The sequence below is a fragment of the Bos taurus genome, chromosome 14, assembly GCF_002263795.3.
Source record: "Bos taurus isolate L1 Dominette 01449 registration number 42190680 breed Hereford chromosome 14, ARS-UCD2.0, whole genome shotgun sequence".
NCBI lineage: Eukaryota > Metazoa > Chordata > Mammalia > Artiodactyla > Bovidae > Bos > Bos taurus.
Window position 1 is genome coordinate 36411826 of NC_037341.1, and position 22775 is coordinate 36434600.

Consider the following 22775-nt stretch of genomic DNA (forward strand, 5'->3'; position numbering starts at 1 on the left):
GGGTTTTTCCTGGACTTTTAATTTCATAATACAAAGTTCAGAGAAATGGAAGCATACACCTTTCTACACTGTAGTTGATCAGTAATTAGACTGATGAAGACTGTAATCTCTTTGTAGAGTGGTTTGGCAGTGACTGTGGATATTAAACAGGCGCTCCTGTGAGTTTTAGTACATTTCTTAACTTTTTGTTAGCTGTTAGTAATATATAATATATACATGTGTGTGTGTGCGTGCATGCGCATGCTTAGTCCCAGTCATGTCCAACCCTTTATGACCCCACTATCCATGAAGGTTTTCAGGGAAGAATACTGGAGTGGATTGCCATTTCCTCCTCTGGGGGATCTTCCTGACCCATGGATCAAACCCACATCTGCTGCATCTCTTGCATCACTTAAGTTCTATGCAAAAAAATTTCACCAGTATTCGGTGAAATGATTAATATTTGAATTAGAAGCTTTTTACTCATAAACTCACTTAATCCTCAAAACAATCTGAATCAGTGCATTTGTTTTTTAATCACCCCCGTTTTACAGGTGAGAAAGCCAAGACAAAAAGAGGTTAAGTGTAGAAAGCCCTTGGTCATATATTATAGATCATGAACAGAACCAGAGCCACAATAACATTTCTGACTTTTTAGAGCCCATGTCCTTAAATGCTGAGATAGATAAACTGCCTCAAGGGTCAGATAGAATCGAAGCAAATAAAAATTTAGTTAAAAGTGATGAGGTTATATATGTACTTAAAAGTATATTTACATTTAATTTTTAAGAGGTGAAACTGAAGGATTCAATGAAGTTCACATAAATGCTATCTCATAAGAAATATATCAGTAAACTATGATTCCTTCAAAATAAAGAATAAATAATAAAAAATGCTTTGATAGCTTGGGTCAGATTGCCTCTATAACAGTAAATATAAACTTTAGACTACTGATTGATTTTAGCTGTAATGGGTGATATTAGCAAAAAAAAAAAAAAAGATTTGACTATAGTATTCTTTGGAAATACTTTTCCTCACAACTTTACAGATTTTGTTTCTCTATTTTCTAACTTGATGAGTGTTGCTGTGGACAGTCTTTTGATATCAACCTGACTCGCCTCCCTTTGTATATGAGTGGCTTTTTCTTCATAGGTGCCCAGTTTTTCTAAACTGTGCATTTAATGCTATAAATTCTCCTTTTATTACTTACTGCCTTAGTTTCATCCCTATATGTTATATTTTTATTTTCATCAAAATGTATTTTTTATTTCCCTTGAGACTTTTCTCTTTGATCATCTGGACTATTAAGAAGCTGTTTGTTAAATTTTCAAATATTTAAAGATATTCTAGGTATTTTTCTATTAATGATTTACAGTTAATTCTGTTCCAGCCTGAGGGTATACTTTGTAGGATTTCTTTTTCTTTTTTAAAACTAGCTTTATGGCCTAGAATATGGTCTTACCTTGGTGACTGTTGATATATATACACTTAAGAATGTGAATTCTGCTGTCGTTGAGTATACAGTGTTATAAATGTCGATTAGGTCAAATTGATTCATAGTGCTTTTCAGATGTTCTATATGCATGCTTATTTTTTGTCTTCTTGTTCTACTAATTACTGAGAGAAAGAAGTATTGAAGTCTCCAGCTATGGTTATGAATTTCTCTTCATTGTTAATCTGTTAATTTATTTTTGCCTTTTTAGTCCTCTAGCACCTGTTTGAACAATTCACAATATGAAAATCTCTGTTCATAACTGGTGTGGTTTCCATTAGCCTTACAACACATATGGTCTCCCGCTGCAGTGATACCATATCATCTGTATTACTGTAGTTTAGAAATAACTCAGTATGTGACAGAGTAATTTCCTTCATCATCCTCTTATTCTTTAGGAACATCTTAAGTATTGCTGGTGTTTTGGTCTTCCATATTGTCGGGGGCGGGAGGAAACTTCATAAAAGATTGCAAGCAGTGAAGCTGCTACCACTCCATAGGTGCCAGAAAGTGTACAACGAGACTTAATGGGTCGGAACAGGACAGTTTGCTACAGTACAGCAGATTTTGTATGGTAACAGCATAGTTGTGCTGGTTTCCCTCGCCAGGTCCCAAAGACAGCGTAATGCACCCAGGTAGATGCAGCACAGGCTGTAGGTTGTACTGCAAAGAGGAACTTGGGCCCAAGGGTACTTTTTGAGTAAGCAACAAGCAAAACATTGTAGCAAATAATCCAGTTCCCTTCTCCAGGAGAGAGTAGTTACATGGTGGTCAGCCTGTGGTTCTGGTGACCTATTTAGGTACCTGACTAACTGCAGAAACTGTTTAGTAAAGTCTTAGCAAGAACTATAGGAATGCTCAGAGCTTATGATTAATTACCTCTCCTAAGACATAATTTTAGAATAATCTTGTTAAGTTCTACAAAGAACCCTATTGAAATTTTATTTGAAATTACATTGTGATAGATAATTTTGGAGAGAGCTGACACATTTATATTGTCTTCCTATGCACAAAAGCATTTCTCTATTTAGATTGTCTTATGTATATTTTTCTTACAGCATGTATGTGTGTGTATACACACTTACAAATATAGTAAAACTTTATAATTTACTGCATGTAGATGTTGACTACTTTTGCTAGATTTATCCCTAAGCATGTTTTATATTTCATTACTATTGTAAATATTATCTTTTGATTATTTAAATATTTTAACTGTTGGCTAATGTACAGAAATACTGTTGAGTTTTGTTTATTGATCTTGTATGGAACCATCTTGCTAAACCCTTTTTAAATTCTATGTGTAGATTCTTTTAGGTTTCTGTACAGTACAGTAGGGATGAGGGGCTCCAACTCTTTGCAGTCAACACATACTGCTCTCTCTGCCTCAGAAACAAAGGGATTGATAAGTGACTTATCTGAGGGTAGGCAGCTGAAACAGGTGGCATAAAATCAGAATTCAAACCCTAGTTCTTTTGATTCCACATATTGTCAATATAATCGAACATAAACTTTTCTGCACATTTAAAAAGATTTGTAAAATGAAAACAGATACTGTATTTATTTTTTAAAATCTGTATAAGTGAACCTATGTAGTTGAAAACCGCATCATTCAAGGATCAACTATATATATACAATTTTCTTTCAATAATGACCATTCTATTTCTTTTCAGTTGCATATACATTTATCTTACTAAACTGTAAATAAGAGAGAAAGATTTATTTCTTACACTGTGTCAGATATTCCTTAAACATTATTTTAAGAAACTACAATGATCCTATAAGGTAAATATTCCTTTTTTTTGCAGATGATGAAAAGACAGGCATTGGGAGGTGAAATGGCTTGTTCAAAGGCATGAAAGAGTCAAGATGCAAAGCACATCCCCTCTGATTTTTTTTTCATTCTTTTTTTTTTTTTTGAAGCTCTGTAACTTTGACAATCAGCAGTTAGTCCTCATTCACATTATCTAGATTTTTTTAAAGTGGTGGTAGTTAAATAGATAAAGAATATATAAGTCTTCTTTGATGAATCCTCATTACATTTTCTGAGACAACCGCACACAGCTAGATGCAGTATGAGACATTCCTTATTTTTTTGGCCCAGGCAGCTTTGTTGAGCCCACGGTCAGTGCATGCATACGGAGTTCTCATCTCCTTCGTGGCGTATTTCCAGATCTCTTTGAGTGCCAGAGGGACTTCTTTCTTTCTTTTTGGCTGCACTGGGTCTTTGCTACTGTGTGCAGGCTTCAGGGCAACTCTCGTTATGGTGTGTGGGCTTCTCACTGCTGTGGCTTCTCTGATTGCAGAGCCTGGGCTCTGGGCACCTGGGCTTAGCTGCCCACAGCATATGGGGTCCTCCCGGAGCAAGAATTGAACACTGTGTCTCCTGCATTGGCACATAAATTCTCAACCACTGGACTACCAGGGAAGCCCCCACAGGTGCTTCTTGAAACCTACTCCATTGATATATTTGTGGATGTTGATGGTGTCATCTCTGATCACCATCTCATTGATGGCAGAGTGCCCCTTCTTGCCACCCTCTGCAGGAGCGATTCTGCCAAGCCCTTGTTGGAAAGGAAACACATGCCCCCTGATTTTCAAAGGCTGATTTTTGCATTTATACCATACTGCTTCCAGATTCAAAGGAAAAAGATTAAACAGGTTTTTTTAAATAGCTATAAAATAAATAGGAATTTCATGATAACCTTTAAAAATATAATTCTTTTAATGTGGGACAGTTTTTGATGACAGTGTTTCTGCTTTTAGGTGGAAGAAAGAAAAAGAACAGTAGACGAGCCACTGAAAGTAAGAGAACACGTATTTTAAAAAGTCAGCCTGTAACTCCTGAAAAGCATCGGTCTAGGAAAAAACAGGTACTTGTTTATTTTAATTTAATAATGCTTAATGTATATTAAAGTCATAAGGAGTAATTGTGATTATTTCACATTATTTCTGTTCAACTCTAAAAAAATCTTGAGAATAAAATGTTTCCTCTTTGCCACCTTAGATAAGTTGATCAAAATGCCTGTTCAGAGTTCACTCACATTTTAAAGATAATCTTGGGTATTAATGACATTTATTTAGAATTATCCATCCTACAGTCCGTTCATCAGATGTAGGGTAAAACTTAAATCCACATGATAAACTTATTTTCATATCTTTCTAACATAGGTTCAGTTTAAGATTTTTGTGTGCTTTAAAAAAGGAGATACCATTTGATATAGAATTTTTCTATTCAGAAAGCTGAGTCAGTTTTAGGGTTCACTCATTTGTTTTTTCTCACAGTGATTATAGTCCTGTGCTATCTCTAGTTGCTGAAATCATTGTTTACTGTATTTTATCTGGTTTTCTAGTTGTTTACAGTAAGATGAGTAAATTATTTAAGATGATTTTCTTTTTTGATAAGCTATTTGCAAATGGTTCATTGTTGATATGCTGGGGTAGGATCAAGTCCTGGACTCTCCAGGTTGGTCTAAAATCCAAAAGTCTCTACCTTATATATTTATCTTTCCCTTTGGTTCTTCTGGTAACAGTTCTAAATGGAATTATAGGTGTTACTTAGAGATATACATCAAGAAAACAGTTTCTCTTTTTTTTATATTTGAAACAACATGTGGGATATCAACTGCACAATTAAATACAGGTGATATTGTCTATCACTATTATGCCAAAAATTCTGTGTCTGGTTTTATTTTTAGCTTTCTACTGTTGGCATTTTGGTGGGATAACTTGTTAGATGAGTGACCAATTTTATTTTATTTTGTATTGAGATTTGGATTCTTTAAAAATTTTGACTGCAGTAGTCTTGGACAGTTTCTTTCTCCTGCATTTGTATGTTAAACAAACAAAGACATATTTGCCTGCCTTATCACAATTTAAAAAGAGGCCTTCCTTTGTAAATTTATTCAGAAGAAAAGTAAATGGCTTTCAACAATAAAGACTTTTTCCCCATGGATGGTATGTAATGGGAATTATTATACAGTATTTTTAAATTATAAATGATATCACTGTTTAATATACATCATCTGTTTTATTTTAAAACATGTCTACGCTACATTGAGCACCAACATGCAGGTATGACCAGGAAACAAACCCACAGTCCTGTCTCAGCAGGCAGTGCGTTCAGTCTGTGTCTTGAGGTCGACTATTATTTTTCACAGTAAGAGAAAAAAGATAGGAAAGATGAAAAGAATGTTATTCCCAACTCCTGTTGAGGAATCTGAATGATGAACTGGAAGGATATTTCAGTTCATAAAGCTCTTCCAAAGCCCCTTTTCTCAATCATTTGATGTTTAAATATGGACCCTGGGGTGGTAGACCAGCTGGACTTGAGCAGCACAAGGGCACACTGTTTAAAGTAACATCCACACGTTACTGCAGACGGTGGGAGGAATGGACTGTGCTTTCAGACTGATGGTTTACTCTTTCCTGTTTTATGAATCCATAAACTTTAGAGGATATCAAAACTGCACCACCACAATCGTGACACAGCATCTGCTCAGTATAAAAGCTTTGTTTAGGGGGAAAAATCCAGTTGGCCCTTAGGAAAAAATGTCCTGCGTTGGATGGTGCCAATACATAATACTCAGTTGTGAACCCACAAGAATATGTGCTTTATAATGAAGACTAGAAATCAAGTCTCTAAATCCAGCTGCTTTTTTAAAATTAGTATTTTATATGATTATGTTTGCCTCCCATATCTTTCCTCTGAGGCAGAAAGGAAACGGGCAGAAAACTGGTAGGTTCTATTCTCAGAGACACACACAAGCTTTCTTTCTGTTTGGGGACTACTCTGGTTCTCAGTTTCTAGAAAAGTTGAGCCTCTGGCAGCTTCCTCAGCATTATGGTCTGAGATCTCCATATTCCTGAACAAAGCCAACCTGAAGGTTTTGTGTCATGGGAGAGAGAGGTCACCACTTTAGCTCTGGCTTTCTCTCATCTGAGAGAAATAAAGGGGGTAGGTAGGAGCAGACCTTTGAGTCATCAGGTCATCACTGGAGAATATGGTAGAGCAAGCCTATAGCTTGCCTAGTGGCCTTGTAAGAAACAATCCCTTCTCCAAAGTATAGACTTGTTATTTATCAGATAAAATAGATGCTTTTGAAATTATTTACATGGACCAGTGGAAGATAGTTGTTCATTACATATTTCAAAGTTTCCATTTTTGACTTGATTATTTACACCAAATCAGGCTTTAAAAATAGACCAAACTAGGCTAGAATGTATACATTTCAACAGATAGGAAAGTGCAAAATGCCTGTGCCGTTTGCTGACATAGCACTAGACCCAAGGACTCTGTTGGTGTAAATAAATGATACCATTTTTAAAACATTGGGTTTTTTTCTAAAAGGCGTTAAAAATGATATGCAATTTAAAAATATAACTTTTGTATAACTTTTTAGCCTTAAGGAAAGAAAAGATTGGTGCATTTTAATTTGTCCCATGCTGTCTATATCTTGAGTTATGGGCATGGCTGGATTTAATTTTATTTTTCTCAAGAAAAGCAAAAGACAAAAAGAGAATAGTACCAAGGGCACAGTTGTTGCTTTTGTCCTGAAATACATTATCTTAGACTCTAAGTTAACCAGGTGTCATTATGACGAGAATCTAGTATAATAGGTCACCTGTACAAAATAAAGAAATGAAAGAGTTTTAAGCAAAAAAGTAGACTTATAAAATTGTGCTATCCTTATATTTTCTTTCTAATCTTAACACTGATAAGTCCATTGTGTCACTTATTCAGTTCCATCTATGAACAATAGAGGTTGACCTCTTTAAGTTTTCTAAACTTCTGTTTTTGTTTTTGGCTACGCTGTGTGGCTTGCATGATCCTAGTTCCCCAACCAGGGATGGAAGAGTATAGTTTCTGTTTGCTATATGATTACTGATATATTCCATATGGTGTTTTTTAAGACTTTTTCCTCTTTAAATCATAGATGAAATTAAGCAAGGACTGTATAAAAAAGCATTCAGATCAAACAATATAAGCCATAATCATGAAGTAACAATAATATATCAAGTTATAGTTGCTCGTTTTCAATGGAAGAAAAAAAAATTAAATGTTTAATGTTAAACATTGTGGTTTTCAATTAACTTTTACTGACAAAATTATAACTTCTAGATCAGAGGTTGACAAACTTTGTATAAAGCAGTGAGCCATATACAGTTTCTGTCACGTATTCTTCTTTTTATTGAAAACAACTTTTTAAAATGTAAAAACCATTGTTTAGCTCCGGTGCTGTACAGGGGGCAGTAGCCTGCCTAACCCTTGCTGTATATGATCTACTGGAAATACCATTTAAACTTTGGTTGCACTCAGGAACCTAGTATTCAAGCAGAGAACGTTATTTCTTCAGAGAAACAGGCTTTTGTATTTTATCAGATATCATCTGTGCTCTGTATTAAATATTACTGAGATTAAAACAAGGAAACAGTGCTATGTATATGCTGCTGCTGCTGCTGCTAAGTCGTTTCAGTCGTGTCCAATTCTGTGCTACCCCATAGACGGCAGCCCACTAGGCTCCTCTGTCCCTGGGATTCTCCAGGCAAGAGTACTGGAGTGGGTTGCCATTGCCTTCTCCAGCTATCTATATGAGATTTGCATAAATCAAAAGCTACTTTTTAAAACAGAATAAATGTGTGGCAGCTTCTTATACAACAAAAATTTTTAACTTGAAGGACCATAGAATTGATAGGTTTTCTTAAGGGGATTCTAAATGGCTCCTGAAATTTCATGTAAAATTTTATGTATCTTCACTTGTCTGCAAAATGGATCCATAGCCTTCATCACATTCTCAGAAGATTTACGTGAACCCAGAGATTAATCAATAAGTACATTCCTCTCCCCTTTAAACTCCTTACTGCACACATGCAGAATTTATATCTCCTTTGGTTTTGTGTCAGTTAGTAATGAGCAGTGTGGTGAGGCTTTTAGGAGTGGTGACTGGTGAGGGAAGTGGGCTGGCTCGACAGGACAGGTCATAGGACAGATGTTGGTCTTTGTCTAGAAGGTGAGTAGTCTTACACTTGTAGGCAGCACCATTGCTGATAGGCGACAGCTCAGACTTCTGTAGGAAGTCTGGCATGATAATCACTGCCAGTTTTATGGCACTGAGTTGTACACAAGATAATTTTGATCTCATGTTTGTCTACAAGCACCTTGAGTTTCTTTTTGGTGTGTCAGACAGTTGAGCTGGATTCTTTTTTTTTTTTTCCTCTTTTTTTTAATTGTCATCTTGTTATTGTTCAGTCATTAAGTCATGTCCAGCTCTTTGTGACCCCGTGCACTGCAGCACACCAGTCTTCCTGGCCTTCACTATCTCCCGGAGTTTGCGCAAACCATGTCCATTGAGTCAGTGATGCCATCCAACCATCTCATTCTCTGTCGTCCCCTTCTCCTCTTGCCTTCAGTCTTTCCCAGCATCAAGGTCTTTTCCAAATGAGTCAGCTCCTCGCATCAAGTGGCCAAAGTTTTGAAGCTTTGGCATCAGTCCAATATTCCAATGAATATTCAATTGCCATCTTAGCCATTTTAAAGTGTATAGTTCAGTGTCATTAAACACCTCCTGTGCTACCATTACCACCATTCATCCACAGAGCTCTTTTTATCTTACAAAACTGAAACTCTGTAACCATTAAACAGTAATGTCTCATTCACCCCACCCCCACAAGCATCTGGCAACCAACTTTCTACTTTCTCTCAATTTGACTCTTGTAGGTACCTCATATAAGTGGAAATCTACAGTATTTTTTCTTTTGTATTTGACTTCTTGCACTTAGCATAATGTCCTCATTTACTTTGAGGACAAGATCATTTCCCTTGTAGTATGTGTCAGAATCTTCCTTTTTTAAGGCTGATGATATTGTATTTATATACCACTTTTTGTCTGTTATGTGTAATACGGCTGTCAACAGGAGTGTGCAAATTTCAAGTCTCTGCATTCAGTTCTTTTGGCTGTATACAAAAGAATATAGAATTCTACTCACAGGTAGAGTTGTTGGGTCACATGATGCTTTTAATTTTTGAGGAACCACCACACTGTTTTCCCTTGCAGTCGCACAAGTTTTCATTCCCACCAAGAACACATAAGAGTCCCAATTTCTCCACATCCTCACCAGCACGTGTTATTTTCTGTGTTCGGTTGTTTGTTTCATGGTGTACCTCCTAATGGGTTTGAGGCAATATCTTCTAGGGTTTTGGATTTGCTTTTCCTTAATGATTAAGTGACATTGAGCATGTTTTCAAGTGCTTATTGGCTATTTATATATCTTTTTTGGAGAATTGTCTACTCAAGACCTTTATTGATTTTAAAAATGTATTTGTAGTAAAACATAGCATAAAATATGTCACCTTAATTGTTTTTTAAGTGTATGATTCACTGGCATTAAATGCGTTCACACTGTCGTACAGCAGCCTCCAGAGCTTTTTCATCTTGCGAAATTGAAACACGGTGCTTATTAGACAGCCCCCTATTTCCCTTCCCCCTGTTCCCAGCAACCGTCATTCTACTTTCTGTTTCTGACTACTGTAGATATCTCACGTAAGTGAAATCATTCAGTATTTGCCCTTTCATGACTGATGATGGATGAATTTTTAAACCAAATGTGAGTCAGCTGGGGAAAGCATTCGTAGTTCAGAAACAGTAAATAATCATTCAGATGACCCTACGTATTGCTTCTCAGCATGTCAGCAGAAGGAATAGTTAGTTGGTCACCTCTAGCAAATGCCAGGTATCAGTAATTTTTTCTATGTATAATACAGAATTTGATTTTTAAAATTTTTTAATCATTTTCTCCAAAAACAAAATAATGTATCTTTAATTAGTTTGTGTTAGTTGAGTTCTCAGAAGTCTGTTGGAGAAAGTGAGAAGATTTTAGTTTTATGTGTGTGTCTACCTTGCCCAACATAGAACAGGGTTTTCACTGAGTTCATTAGGGAAGAATTAAATATTCATAAGTTCTATTTGGTATTATATGAATTCTACACATCTCTAAGGCTTCCCAGGTGGGCACTAGCGGTAAAGAACTCACCTGCCGGTACTGTAGACACAGGAGACTCGGGTTCAGTCCCTGGGTTGGAAAGATCCCCTGGAGGAAGAAAGAATACTGGAAGAAGAAATACTCCAGTATTCTTGCCTGGAGAATTCCATGGGCAGAGGAGCCTGGCCGGCTGCAGTCCATGGGGTCGCAAAAAGTTGGACATGACTGAGCACGCATGAGAGAGAGGAAGAGGGTGAGGGACACATCTCTAACCTGTTAACAGCTGTAGAATTTTATTTTATTTTATTAAATTATTTTATTTTATTAAATTTTATTTTAATTAACTTTAATAAATTTTTATTTTATTTAAATTATTTAATTTTATTAACAGCTATAGAATTTTAAGAGACATTATGGGCTTAAGTCAGACAAATTGGGTTTGTATTTAGTTCTCAAACCTTATAGCTGTCTGATTTGGGGCAGCAGAGCCATAGTCAGATCAGATCAGATCAGTCGCTCCATCATGTCCGACTCTTTGCGACCCCATGCATCACAGCACGCCAGGCCTCCCTGTCCATCACCAACTCCCGGAGTTCACTCAGACTCATGTCCATCGAGTCAGTGATGCCATCCAGCCATCTCATCCTCTGTTGTCCCCTTCTCCTCTTGCCCCCAATCCCTCCCAGCATCAAAGTCTTTTCCAATGAGTCAACTCTTTGCAGGAGGTGGCCAAAGTACTGGAGTTTCAGCTTTAGCATCATTCCTTCCAAAGAAATCCCAGGGCTGATCTCCTTTAGAATGGACTGGTTGAATCTCCTTTCAGTCCAAGAGACTCTCAAGAGTCTTCTCCAGCACCACAGTTCAAAAGCATCAATTCTTTGGTGCTCAGCCTTCTTCACAGTCCAACTCTCACATCCATACATGACCACAGGAAAAACCATAGCCTTGACTAGACGAACCTTTGTTGGCAAAGTAATGTCTCTGCTTTTGAATATGCTGTCTAGGTTGGTCATAACTTTCCTTCCAAGGAGTAAGTGTCTTTTAATTTCATGGCTGCAGTCACCATCTGCAGTGATTTTGGAGCCCCCAAAAATAAAGTCTGACACTGTTTCTACTGTTTCCCCATCTATTTCCCATGAAGTGATGGGACCAGATGCCATGATCTTCGTTTTCTGAATGTTGAGCTTTAAGCCAACTTTTTCACTCTCCACTTTCACTTTCATCAAGAGGCTTTTTCGTTCCTCTTCACTTTCTGCCATAAGGGTGGTGTCATCTGCATATCTGAGGTTATTGATATTTCTCCCGGCAATCTTAATTCCAGCTTGTGCTTCTTCCAGCCCAGCATTTTTCGTGATGTACTCTGCACATAAATTAAATAAGCAGGGTGACAATATACAGCCTTGACGTACTCCTTTTCCTATTTGGAATCAGTCTGTTGTTCCATGTCCAGTTCTAACTGTCGCTTCCTGACCTGCATACAAATTTCTCAAGAGGCAGATCAGGTGGTCTGGTATTCCCCTCTCTTTCAGAATTTTCCACAGTTTATTGTGAAGAGCCATAGTGTGTCATGCATAATGTAGTCAGGACCCTTGATAATATCACCACAAGTTCTTACAGAAATCTAAGATATGTTCACAGAATCTCTTCCACCATTAAGAAATTGTAACATATTGGTTTTTTAAAAATTTGTATTTAGATATGTTAAAGAATTGTTTCTGTGAATAACTGTTCTACTTTTTATCCACTTTTGACAGAGGTTAGCTAGACTTACTGTGATGATCATTTCACAATATGTATGATACTGGATCATTATGTTGTCCACCTGAAACTAATGCTGTTTGTCAAGAACTGGTTCTGTGATTAACTGTCCTACTTTTCATCAAAAGGCATGGCTTTGGGAAGAAGACAAGAATCTGAGATCTGGTGTGAGGAAATATGGAGAGGGAAATTGGTCTAAAATACTATCACATTATGAATTCAACAACCGGACAAGCGTCATGTTGAAAGACAGATGGAGGACTATGAAGAAGCTAAAACTGATCTGTTCGGACAGTGAAGACTGAGAGTGTTTGCAGAGCTTGATGAGATGACAGTTTAACACTCTAATCACTGCATGTTGTTTGAAAGTTGGTCAAAATTCTGTTTAAAGCATTACAACATTTTTTCTGTGGCACAGTTACTCAGTATGAGAATTTGTGCTGTAAGAGCATTACCGTCATTGTATTCTTTAAGAATCTTTTTCCTTTGATAAAAAAAGTAAATTTTTTTGAACCCTAGTGCTTTCAATCCTCCTACCTCCAAACCCTATTCCAATAAAAAAGTGAAAGCCTGATTAGAGGAAAAATATATTGCTGTTAACCTGCTGTATATGTGTGGGCTGACTTCAACTCTGTGACACATATAAGAGTGAAGTTTCTAAATCAGTGAATAAGAGGCCTTTGACATAAGGCGTAATGATTTATGACCTTAATCCGTTAATTGCTAACACATTAGCTTATAGAATGATAAATGTACAAAGTAATCTATGAGATATACTTAAATTTTCCTTTTAAGTAGTTTCATATAAAGGAAAAAACTTGAAAATGTAATACCCATAGGACAAAGTTTATGCTACTACCAAGAATAGCTTATGTTTCATGTAGGTACATTTGACTTTGGTTCTGGTGTTAAAACTTTGACAGAGATAGTTTAAATAAAGCTTCTTTATAACCTGGTGCCATAAATATAAGTTTCTCCGATATTTTCATTTAATTAGATAAATATCGGGCCTAAATGGCATTCTGTAAATGTTTAAATTGGCTTTAAACATAATAATTTTAATGTCTATGATAAATAGTAGATAAACAAGATCCTGCACACCTTATTGGACAACTTTTGAGTTTTTACCAACATGGTCTTTAGAGAATTTGTCAAAAACTAGAATTATTTAGCATTTTGAGTTATGTATGTTTTATTAACAAGTATGTGAAAATGCTTAAGTATTTGTACAAAAATTAAGTAATTATTTTGTCATTTGTTTTTCTTATTAAAGTTTTATACATTACTTTCTCATTGTTCCTGAGTTTGTTGTCTTATATGTATAATAAATTAAAACGTGGATAATGTTTCCTGGTTCTATCTGTCCTGCTACAGTACTGGTTACCGTCATCGTGTTTACTGCAGACATTTTGATGATCAGTGCCAAAGCTGATGGCTTTTATTTATGAGCCAAAATAGACCAGTTTGTCAGCCTCTTTCCAGACACCCTAAATCATCAAATCTAAACTGCCAGGAGCTGTAAGATGCTCGGTTATTTCATGTGCCACTAAAAAAGATCACTATGAATTATGCTATAATGTGGTGCTTTCTTACTTAGAATTTTATTTTTAATTAAAGAACTGTTATAGATTTATGTAAGCATAGATTTTTATTATATAACTTGTGGACCCATAGAAAAGTGAAATAAATTGGGTTATTGTATTCCTAAATGCTTCCTCATTTTTATCTGAATATTTTGAATTTTTAAACTGAAATTTATTCAGACATCTAGACTCACATACAGTTGTAAGAAATAATAGGTCCTTGTACACCTGCTCCAGCTTCCCCCAGTGTCAGTTAAACCACAGTAAGTCACCATCAGATTATTGATATAAATCTTCAGTTTTACCTGGATTTTCCCAGTCTTGTACCACATGTGTACGGTATATGTAATTCCAAACAACTTATCACTTGTGTGGGTGCATGTATCTACAACAGGCAAGATACTCCAACACCATGAGGATCCCTTCTGTTGGCAGTCATCTCTCCTACATCATTCCTCCAACCCTTGGCAACCACTAATCTGCCCTTCATTTCTAAAACAGTCATTAAAAAGGTTACATAGAGAGTGACAAAGTGGGGAGTTCCAGAGAGCCTTCCTTTTTCTGAAGCAAATATTAAGCTGGCAAAAAAAAATATTAGAATCAACTTTTTGAAACGAATCTAATAAATGGGGGGTGCTTAATGGAAAAAAGAGGCTGCTAAATTGTAGCGCATTCTGGTGGTTTTCCTTAGCCTGCTTGAGGGACCAGTGATATGTGTTGGGGTGTAGTTTGGTGATGGGGGAGAGGCCAACACAGACCTTGTGCTCAGAGTTGTGGTGGAGTGTTTCCATGTCTGGCAGTTCCCTGAGGGTTCAGAGATTTGCCTTTGTTTTGCCCCTTATGAACTCATGGGCTTTAAAAGTGGTGCCTACATCTGCCTGGGGTCGGAGACAGCAGACAGATTGAAGAGCCTGGAGAAGAAAGTCAGTTCAGTTGCTCAGTAGTGTCCAACTGCGACCCCGTGAACTGCAACATGCCAGGCTTCCCTGTCTGCGGGGAGCAGGAGCTCCGCCCGTGGCAAAGGTCATGAGGAAGGAGGCTCAGCATACGCAAAGGCCTGATCAATCCTCAGGAGTCCCCCTGGAAATTCTCGAGCATCCACCCCCAAAACCAGAATCTGCCTACTTTCTGCTTTGTGCTCTCACCTACACCTCTGACTTTACGGGGGGCTGTCCCCCACTACCTCTCTCTGAAAAAAAAAAAAAGAGTTAACTTACAGCTCCAGTTAATAATTCCTGGGTGTGACAATGTTTCAACCTACAAACTCCTTTGGGATTCCTCTAGCCTGCCAGAATAGGTTTTTCCGGCCACATGTGATTGCTCAGAGCCTCCCAACTGTGAGAGGCATGAGATGTTCTAAACTATCTAAATACAGATTCCTTTGAGCAGTTAAAAGATTGATTAGAAATTGTATTGGTGAAGGGTTTTTCACTTGTTGGGCCAAGGTTTGCTGCTACGTCTCCATATCCCTTACCTGCTGTGTCCCTGGCAGTGTATTGATTAATATAATTGGTGTAAGTGGTAGCTTTAATGTTTGTAACCTTGGACCCTTGAGTTAATTCTTTTTCTTGTTAGAGCCCACCACACCTTTGCCCTGTAGGAATGCAACTTCATCTAATGCTTTTGGAGGGTGGTGCCTGACTAATCACCTTTAGAGAAAAATAAGCTTTCTGAAGAAAGGGTCTTAAAATGGTAACAGGCCTCCGGGCCAGAAGATAATGCAAATCACCTAAACTTTTGCATATGATAAGTTTGCAGGAAGAAAGCCTGGCTTACTGCATGACTCTACCCCTTCCCCCATTATCCTCTATGCATAACTTAAGGTATAAAAACTACTTTGGAAAATAAAGTGCAGGCCTTGTTCACCGAAGCTTGGTCTCCCCATGTCGTTCTTTCTCTCACCTTCTGGCTGAATTATTCAGCCTCTTTTCTCCATTGAATTTCCTCACTGAGCTATCCTTATTTCAGCCTCTTCTCCACTGAATTTCCTCACTGAGCTATCCTTTTTTAACCACTCTTTATATCTTTAGTTAACATTTAAATAAGCTGTTGTTTCCTGATTGCCAAAGCCCCTGACCCCACCGGGGCTGGACCCCGGCACCTGTCCATCACCAACTCCTGGAGCTTGCTCAAACTCATGTCCATCGAGTTGGTGATGTCATCCAATCATCTCATCCTCTGCCATACCCTTCTTCTGCCTTCAATCTTTCCCAGCATCAGGGTCTTTTCCAATGAATCAGCTCTTTCCATCAGGTGACCAAAGTATTGGAGCTTCAATTTCAGCATCAGTCCTTCCAATGAATATTCAGGACTGATTTCCTTTAGGATGGACTGGTTGGATATCCTTGCAGTCCAAGGGACTCAAGAGTCTCTCCAACACCACAGTTCAAAAGCATCAATTCTTCGGCGCTCAGCTTTCTTTATAGAGCCCAACTCTCACATCCATACATGACTACTGGAAAAACCATAGCTTTGACTAGATGGACCTTTGTTGGGAAAGTAATGTCTCTGCTTTTTAATATGCTGTCTAGGTTGGTCATAGCTTTTCTTCCAAGGAACAAGCATCTTTTAATATGGCTGCATGAAATTTAAGGTATGTGGTAGGTAAAGGCTTTGAAAGTCTTGAGAAAACCAGGGAATCCAGAAGACCAGGCCCCTGTGCCCAGGACTAGACGCAGTCTCAGGAAAGACCTGCGAGTACCCTAGGCCTCTATGCTGTGTGATCTTTAGGCTTCATAAGTGCCAGAGATGGAGGCTAAGGCAGACTTAGTTATAGGTGGCCTGGTTCAGCGTTGAATGAGTTACCCAACTCAGAGCCAAGCTGCAAAGGCTGGCAGACTATCTGGTTTTTTTCTTTAATTGATTAATTTTATTTATTTTTTATTTCTCTGGGTCTTCCCTTGCTGCCTGTGGGCTTTCTCTAGTTGCTGTGAGTGTGAGCAGGGCTACCCTCTAGTTGCAGAGCACAAGCTTCTCATTGTGGTGGCTTCTTTTGTTGTGGAGCATGGGCTTAGGCACATGGGCTTATACCTGGGCTTAGTTCCCCCATGCATGTGGGATCTTCCCAGACCAGGGATTGACCCCATGTCCCCTGCATAGCCAGGTAGATTCTTAACTGCTGGATCACCAGGGAAGTCCTGTTTTTCTTTTTGATTTAAGGAAATGAACTACTCTGTATTCTTTGTCTTTTTTAACCCCTACTCAACATATTCATGTTGTATATAGCCATACTTGTTCATTTGCATTTCTACAAAGTAAGGTTATATAATTAAGTTCAGTTCAGTCACTCAGTTGTGTCTGACTTTGTGACCCCATGAACTGCAGCATGCCAGGCCTCCCTGTCTATCACCAACTCCTGGAGTCCACCCAAACCCATGTCCATTGAGTCGGTGATGCCATCCAACCATCTCATCCTCTGTCGTCCCCTTCTCCTCCTGCCCTCAATCTTTCCCAGCATCAGGGTCGTTTCAAATGAGTCAGCTCTTCGCATCAGGTGGCCAAAATATTGGAGTTTCAGCTTCAACATCAGTCCTACCAATGAACAACCAGGACTGATTTCCTTTAGAATGGACTGGTTGGATCTCCTTGCAGTCCAAGGGACTCTCAAGAGTCTTCTCCAACACCACAGTTCAAAAGCATCAATTCTTTGGCGCTCAGCCTTCTTCACAGTCCAACTCTCACATCCATACATGACCACTGGGAAAACCATAGCCTTGACTAGACGGACCTTTGTTGACAAAGTAATGTCTCTGCTTTTTAATATGCTGTCTAGGTTGGTCATAACTTTCCTTCCAAGAAGTAAGTGTCTTTTCATGGCTGCAATCACCATCTGCAGTGATTTTGGAGCCCAAAAAATAAAGTCAGCCACTGTTTCCACTGTTTCCTCATCTATTTGCCATGAAGTGAGGGGACCGGATGCCATGATCTTAGTTTTCTGAATGTTGAGTTTTAAGCCAACTTTTTCACCCTCTTCTTTCACTTTCATCAAGAGGCTTTTTCGTTCCTCTTCACTTTCTGCCATAAGGGTGGTGTCATCTGCATATCTGAGGTTATTGATATTTCTCCCGGCAATCTTGATTCCAGCTTGTGCTTCCTCCTTATAACACAAATATTTGAGTTGTGGAAATAAATGAAACCACTCAAAAATGAAAACAAATAGGCTGTTTATTCAGAGCTTGCTATATTAAGGAAGCCAGCCACCATCACTTGTGTTTGGCAGAGATGCAGGCAGATGTTTATAGTGGGAAAGCTTTGTAGTCAAAAACTAAGGCTTCAGGCATGCTCTGATTGAAGCTTGTTGGCATGAGGAAGCTGGAGACTGGCCAGCTAGCAGCAGGCATCTTATATGATTGTTTTGGGGATCATACTTGGCTTTCTCTGCTCTTAAGTTGAAAGTAGGGAGAAAAAAATGGGATGTTAATAGTCATCAACTGAGTCCTGCCCATTCTGGGTAGATAGTTTTGGGAATTCAGTTCCTCTTTCTAATCTGATTGGAGAAGGCAATGGTACCCCACTCCAGTACTCTCGCCTGGAAAATCCCATGGACGGAGGTGCCTGGTAGGCTGCAGTCCATGGGGTCGCTGAGAGTTGGACACGACTGAGCGACTTCCCTTTCCCTTTCCCTTTCTAAACTGATTGCCACAGAGGTTATGGCTCAGTGTTGTCATGTAAGGTCTGCCCATTGTCAATTTTTAGATTCATTCTCTGAGTTTCCAGTTTATGCCCGCAAGCCTTTTCCAATTTACATGAAGTGTAATATTATGAATAATACTAGGGACTTCCTGGTTGTGCAGTGGCTAAGACTGCCCTTCCAATGCAGAAGGCCCAGGTTTAATCCCTTGTCAGGTCCCAAATGCTAAAGCTAAGAGTTCACATGCCACAACTAAGACCCAATGTAGCTGAATAAATGTTTAAAGAGGAATAACATTAACTGTTACCTTTATTATAAAATATTAGGTATGATATTGTAACCCCTAGAGCAACCATTTTAAAAATACACATATATAACTAATATATAAATTGAAATAGTAAAAATTATTTAAATAATCCCTAAGAAAGCAAAAGCAGGGAGGAGGGGGAACAGGAAGCAGAAATCAACAAAACCACAAGGACTAACAAAAAAACAAATGGTGCTCCTGAATGCAGCCACACGAGTAATTACATTAAATGTCAATGATCTAAGCCAGGGTAAGCAAGCTTTCTGTAAAGGGCCAGATGAAATATTTTAGGCCTGTGGGCCACTGGGTTTCTGTCAACTCTGCTTGAAATGGTCCATAGACATAAACATGCAAATAAATGGGCCTGACTGTGTTCCAAGTAAATTACATTTACAGAAACTACAGGAGATTTCGCCTGCAGGTTGTAGTTTGCTGACCGATGACTTTGAGGTCTAGATTTTGTTTTCTTCCTCTGAATTATGCTGGACTTTGTTCTGATAGGCAGTTAATTCCAAATCTGGGAACTTCTCTTAATTCTCTCTCTCTTTTTTTTTTTTGGTCGGTTAGAACCACTTTGAATTAGCAGTGTGAGATTTCTAAAGCCCAGCCTGGTGATGAGAATTTGGGCTGCAGATCCACAGGACAGCTGACTGGTGACAACCTCTTAGACCTAAAGCAGTGTTCCCACAATTCCTTGGGGAGAAGGGGAGAGTTTGAGATTTGTTTCCAGATCAGTCTTCCTCTAAGAAGACAGTCTTTCGGCGTCCCTGTTTAACTATACTCCATTTCAGTCTGGGCGAGGGTGGCAAGGGAAATGGCACTGTAAAATGGGTACCCCAGGACTTCCCTGGTGGTCTAGAAGCTAAGACTACATTCCAGGGACACTGGAGAGGACCTTGCTTTCTGAAATTCCCTCTTCTAGGCATCTGACTCTCCTTTCTTCTGCTTCACTGGTCCTGAAACTTTACAGCCACCTCTTTTCAGGTTCTTCCCTCTCAATCTCCTTATCAGTATACTCTTTGTCTTTTAAAAAAAAATCCTTTAACTGTAATTTTATTGGGAATCTGGAGGTAAAGGAGGTAAATATATTGTCAACCTGCCATGTTTAATTGAGAAGAGTATCCTAGTGTTTGGGATTGACATGTACACACTGCTATATTTAAAATGGATAACTAACAAGGACCTACTGTAGCCCACAGGCAAGTCTGCTTAATGATATGTGGCAGCCTGAACGGGAGGGGAGTTTGGGGGAGAATGGATACATTACATGCATGGCTGAGTCCCTTCACTGTTCACCTGAAACTACCACAGCATTGTTTGCTAATCAGCTGTATGTACTCCAATACAAAATAAAAAGTCAGAAAGAAAAAAACACCCTGTTGAGGACCATTTCATAAGGCTTCTGAATCTCTACACCTCTGAAAGGCTGAATCTTTGCCATCACACTTTAATCAGTGCCTTGACTGATATGGAAATTCTAGTTTCAAAATTATTGTCCTTCAGAACTTGGGGGCTTTATTCTATTAGACTTCAAGTATCCACTGATGCTGATGAGAAGACTGCTGTTTCTCATGGGAATTCTTGTTCCTTTGTAGGTAATTCGCTTTTCTTTCTTTCAAAGATTTTATAGTCTTTTCTTTATCCTTGATTTTAAATTTCACAAGTTTGTCCCTAGGGGTGGGGAGTTTTAAAATCCATTTTGTTTGTACTTGGTAGGACTGCCACACCCCAAGAAGAATGGCTCTACCTCCATCTTCTTTTCTACATGTTTTAAAGGGTGAAAGTGAAAGTGAAATCACTCAGTCGTGCCCAATTCTTTGCGACCCCATGGATAGTAGCCTGCCCCAAGCTCCTCCGTCCATGGGATTTTCAAGGCAAGGGTACTGGAGTGGGTTGCCATTTCCTTCTCCAGGGAATCTTCCCAACCCAGGGATCAAACCCAGGTCTCACATTGTAGACAGACGCTTTACCATCTGAGGTATGGTCCCTCTATTCTGGTTTATCCATCCATAGAATTCTATGTCCTTTCAATCTTCAAAAAGTTTCTTCAAAATCTATGAGCTGATTCCATCCCTGCCTTCTCATCTGTGTTATAGACTCTCTGTTACAGACTTTTCCATGAATCCAATGGGAGTTGAGGAAGAAGATAAACATGTTTATCCATCTGTCACCTTGACCTAGAAGTTTCACTTCCCTTTCCACATATTCATCAGAATATTCAGGTTTTCTAAACCATCTTACACTTATTTGTACAAACCTTCACCAAAATAGTCTTAGAGGGCAGAACTAGTTTTGTATTACATCATTTTGGTGCATTCCTAGAAGAAATGGTAATTACAATTTTTATGCCAGAGTAGAACTAAACAATTTAAGTTATTGCTATTGCTATGTATGCATAATTTCAACATTCTCAGATAAAAACATCCCAAGAAAGGGAACTCCCTGGTGGTCCAGTGGTTAAGAATAGGCCTGCCAATTCAGGGGACATGAGTTTGATCCCTGGTCTGGGAACTAAGATCCCACAGGCTGCAGGGCAACTAAGTCCGTGCGCCACAACTACAGAGCCCGCCCACGCCAGAGCCTGTGCTCCACAAGAGAAGCCACTGCAGTGAGAAACCCGCGCCCTGCAACCAGAGAAAGCTGGCACAGAAACAAAGCCAGCACACACAAAAATAAAGAAAGAACTTTTTTAAATTCCGAGAAAGACCCTACAAAAAGAACAATGAGATTATAGTTCACCTTGCTCCTTTTTCTACTCCTTTCTTTTCTCTTCTCATTTCCCCTCCCCCAGCTTTTCTCTACTAAATGATCACCATCTTTAATTCCTTTCCCCTGCTTTCCTGAGTGGGTATATCTACTTTTGTTCAAATTACTTTTCTCATGCACTTTTGAAAAGCAGCCTATTAAGTAGTGCTGCTGCTGCTACTGCTGCTGCTAACTTGCTTCAGTTGTGTCCGACTCTGTGCGACCCCATAGACGGCAGCCCACCAGGCTCCCCCGTCCCTGGGATTCTCCAGGCAAGAACACTGGACTGGGTTGCCATTTCCTTCTCCAATGCAGGAAAGTGAAAAGTGAAAGTGAAGTCGCTCAGTCGCTTTCGACTTCTATCGACCCCATGGACTGCAGCCCACCAGGCTCCTCCATCCATGGGATTTTCCAGGCAAGAGTACTGGAGTGGGGTGCCATTGCCTTCTCCAATTAAGTAGTGCTAGAGCCTGTAAATCATTGTAGAGTGTCATTGGAAAGGACTCCAACTCTAACATACTCATTAAAAAGGAATACCAAAGAAGTCTTAAATTCCTTGATCTTTATCTCTGAAAATAAAAAATTAAGGGTTCTTCATTCATCATTTAGACCACATGTTGCAGTTTGTTTCAGTTTTGTACTGTTTCTGTGGGCTTTGCTAGAAGTAATAACAAGCTTTTCAAGATCACTATTTAGTAGTTATGTCTTCCAGCCCTTGAAATTCTTCATAAGAATAGAAATAACAAAAATATGCTTCAATATGAAAATAATTAACGGTCATGTAGTGAAAGCTAAATATGTAATTTGAAAAACTGATTTTATACAACTCAAATATCCTGAATGTTATAGCATATTGGAACCATAAATACATCATAGCATTATTGCTGTTAGTCATCATACATATGCCTATCAATTCTAAAATGTTTTCTTTTGGCTTTTGTGAAATTTTTTGTTTATTCTCTGACTTGTCCAGAAAACTTCGGTATTTTCTAGCCAAACAAGTCAAGAGTTTTTCAAAATGTGAACAGAAAGTTTATTTACTGGTATAAAATTTTAAGTAACATTGAAAATTGCCCAGGTATGCCTTAAAAAGTTTTGTTTTACAAATGTTAGAAATGGTCTTGAAATGTTAATACTGAGCTGATAGTTGAAGTTTCTAACTCTGATGAGACTCAAATTTTTATTGTTAATTTATGAAGAATTTAGTTTACCCCAAAACTGTCCTGACATTTAAACAAATACATTCTCAGAAATATTGCTACTCTCAGCATTAAATATTGGGAACTCTTCCATCCCTATTAAACT

General features: G+C 38.4%; 2 protein-coding genes across 3 annotated transcripts in view; one reads left to right on the plus strand and one right to left on the minus strand.

Annotated features, from left to right (window-relative positions):
- Positions 1-13551, plus strand: part of TERF1 (telomeric repeat binding factor 1) — a 43109-nt gene extending 29558 nt beyond the window's left edge. The window contains 2 exon segments of one of the 2 annotated variants that reach the window (NM_001076865.2): positions 4235-4341; positions 12334-13551. In NM_001076865.2, the coding sequence (NP_001070333.2) occupies positions 4235-4341; positions 12334-12510 (284 nt within the window). In that variant the 3' untranslated portion in view covers positions 12511-13551. 2 annotated transcript variants of the gene reach the window in all.
- Positions 13552-17934: 4383 nt separating this feature from the next.
- SBSPON (somatomedin B and thrombospondin type 1 domain containing) overlaps positions 17935-22775 on the minus strand; it is a 37351-nt gene continuing 32510 nt past the window's right edge. The window contains exon 6 of the transcript XR_003038033.2: positions 17935-18170. The gene's annotated coding sequence lies outside the window, so the exon portion shown is untranslated. The remainder of the gene's footprint in view (positions 18171-22775) is intronic.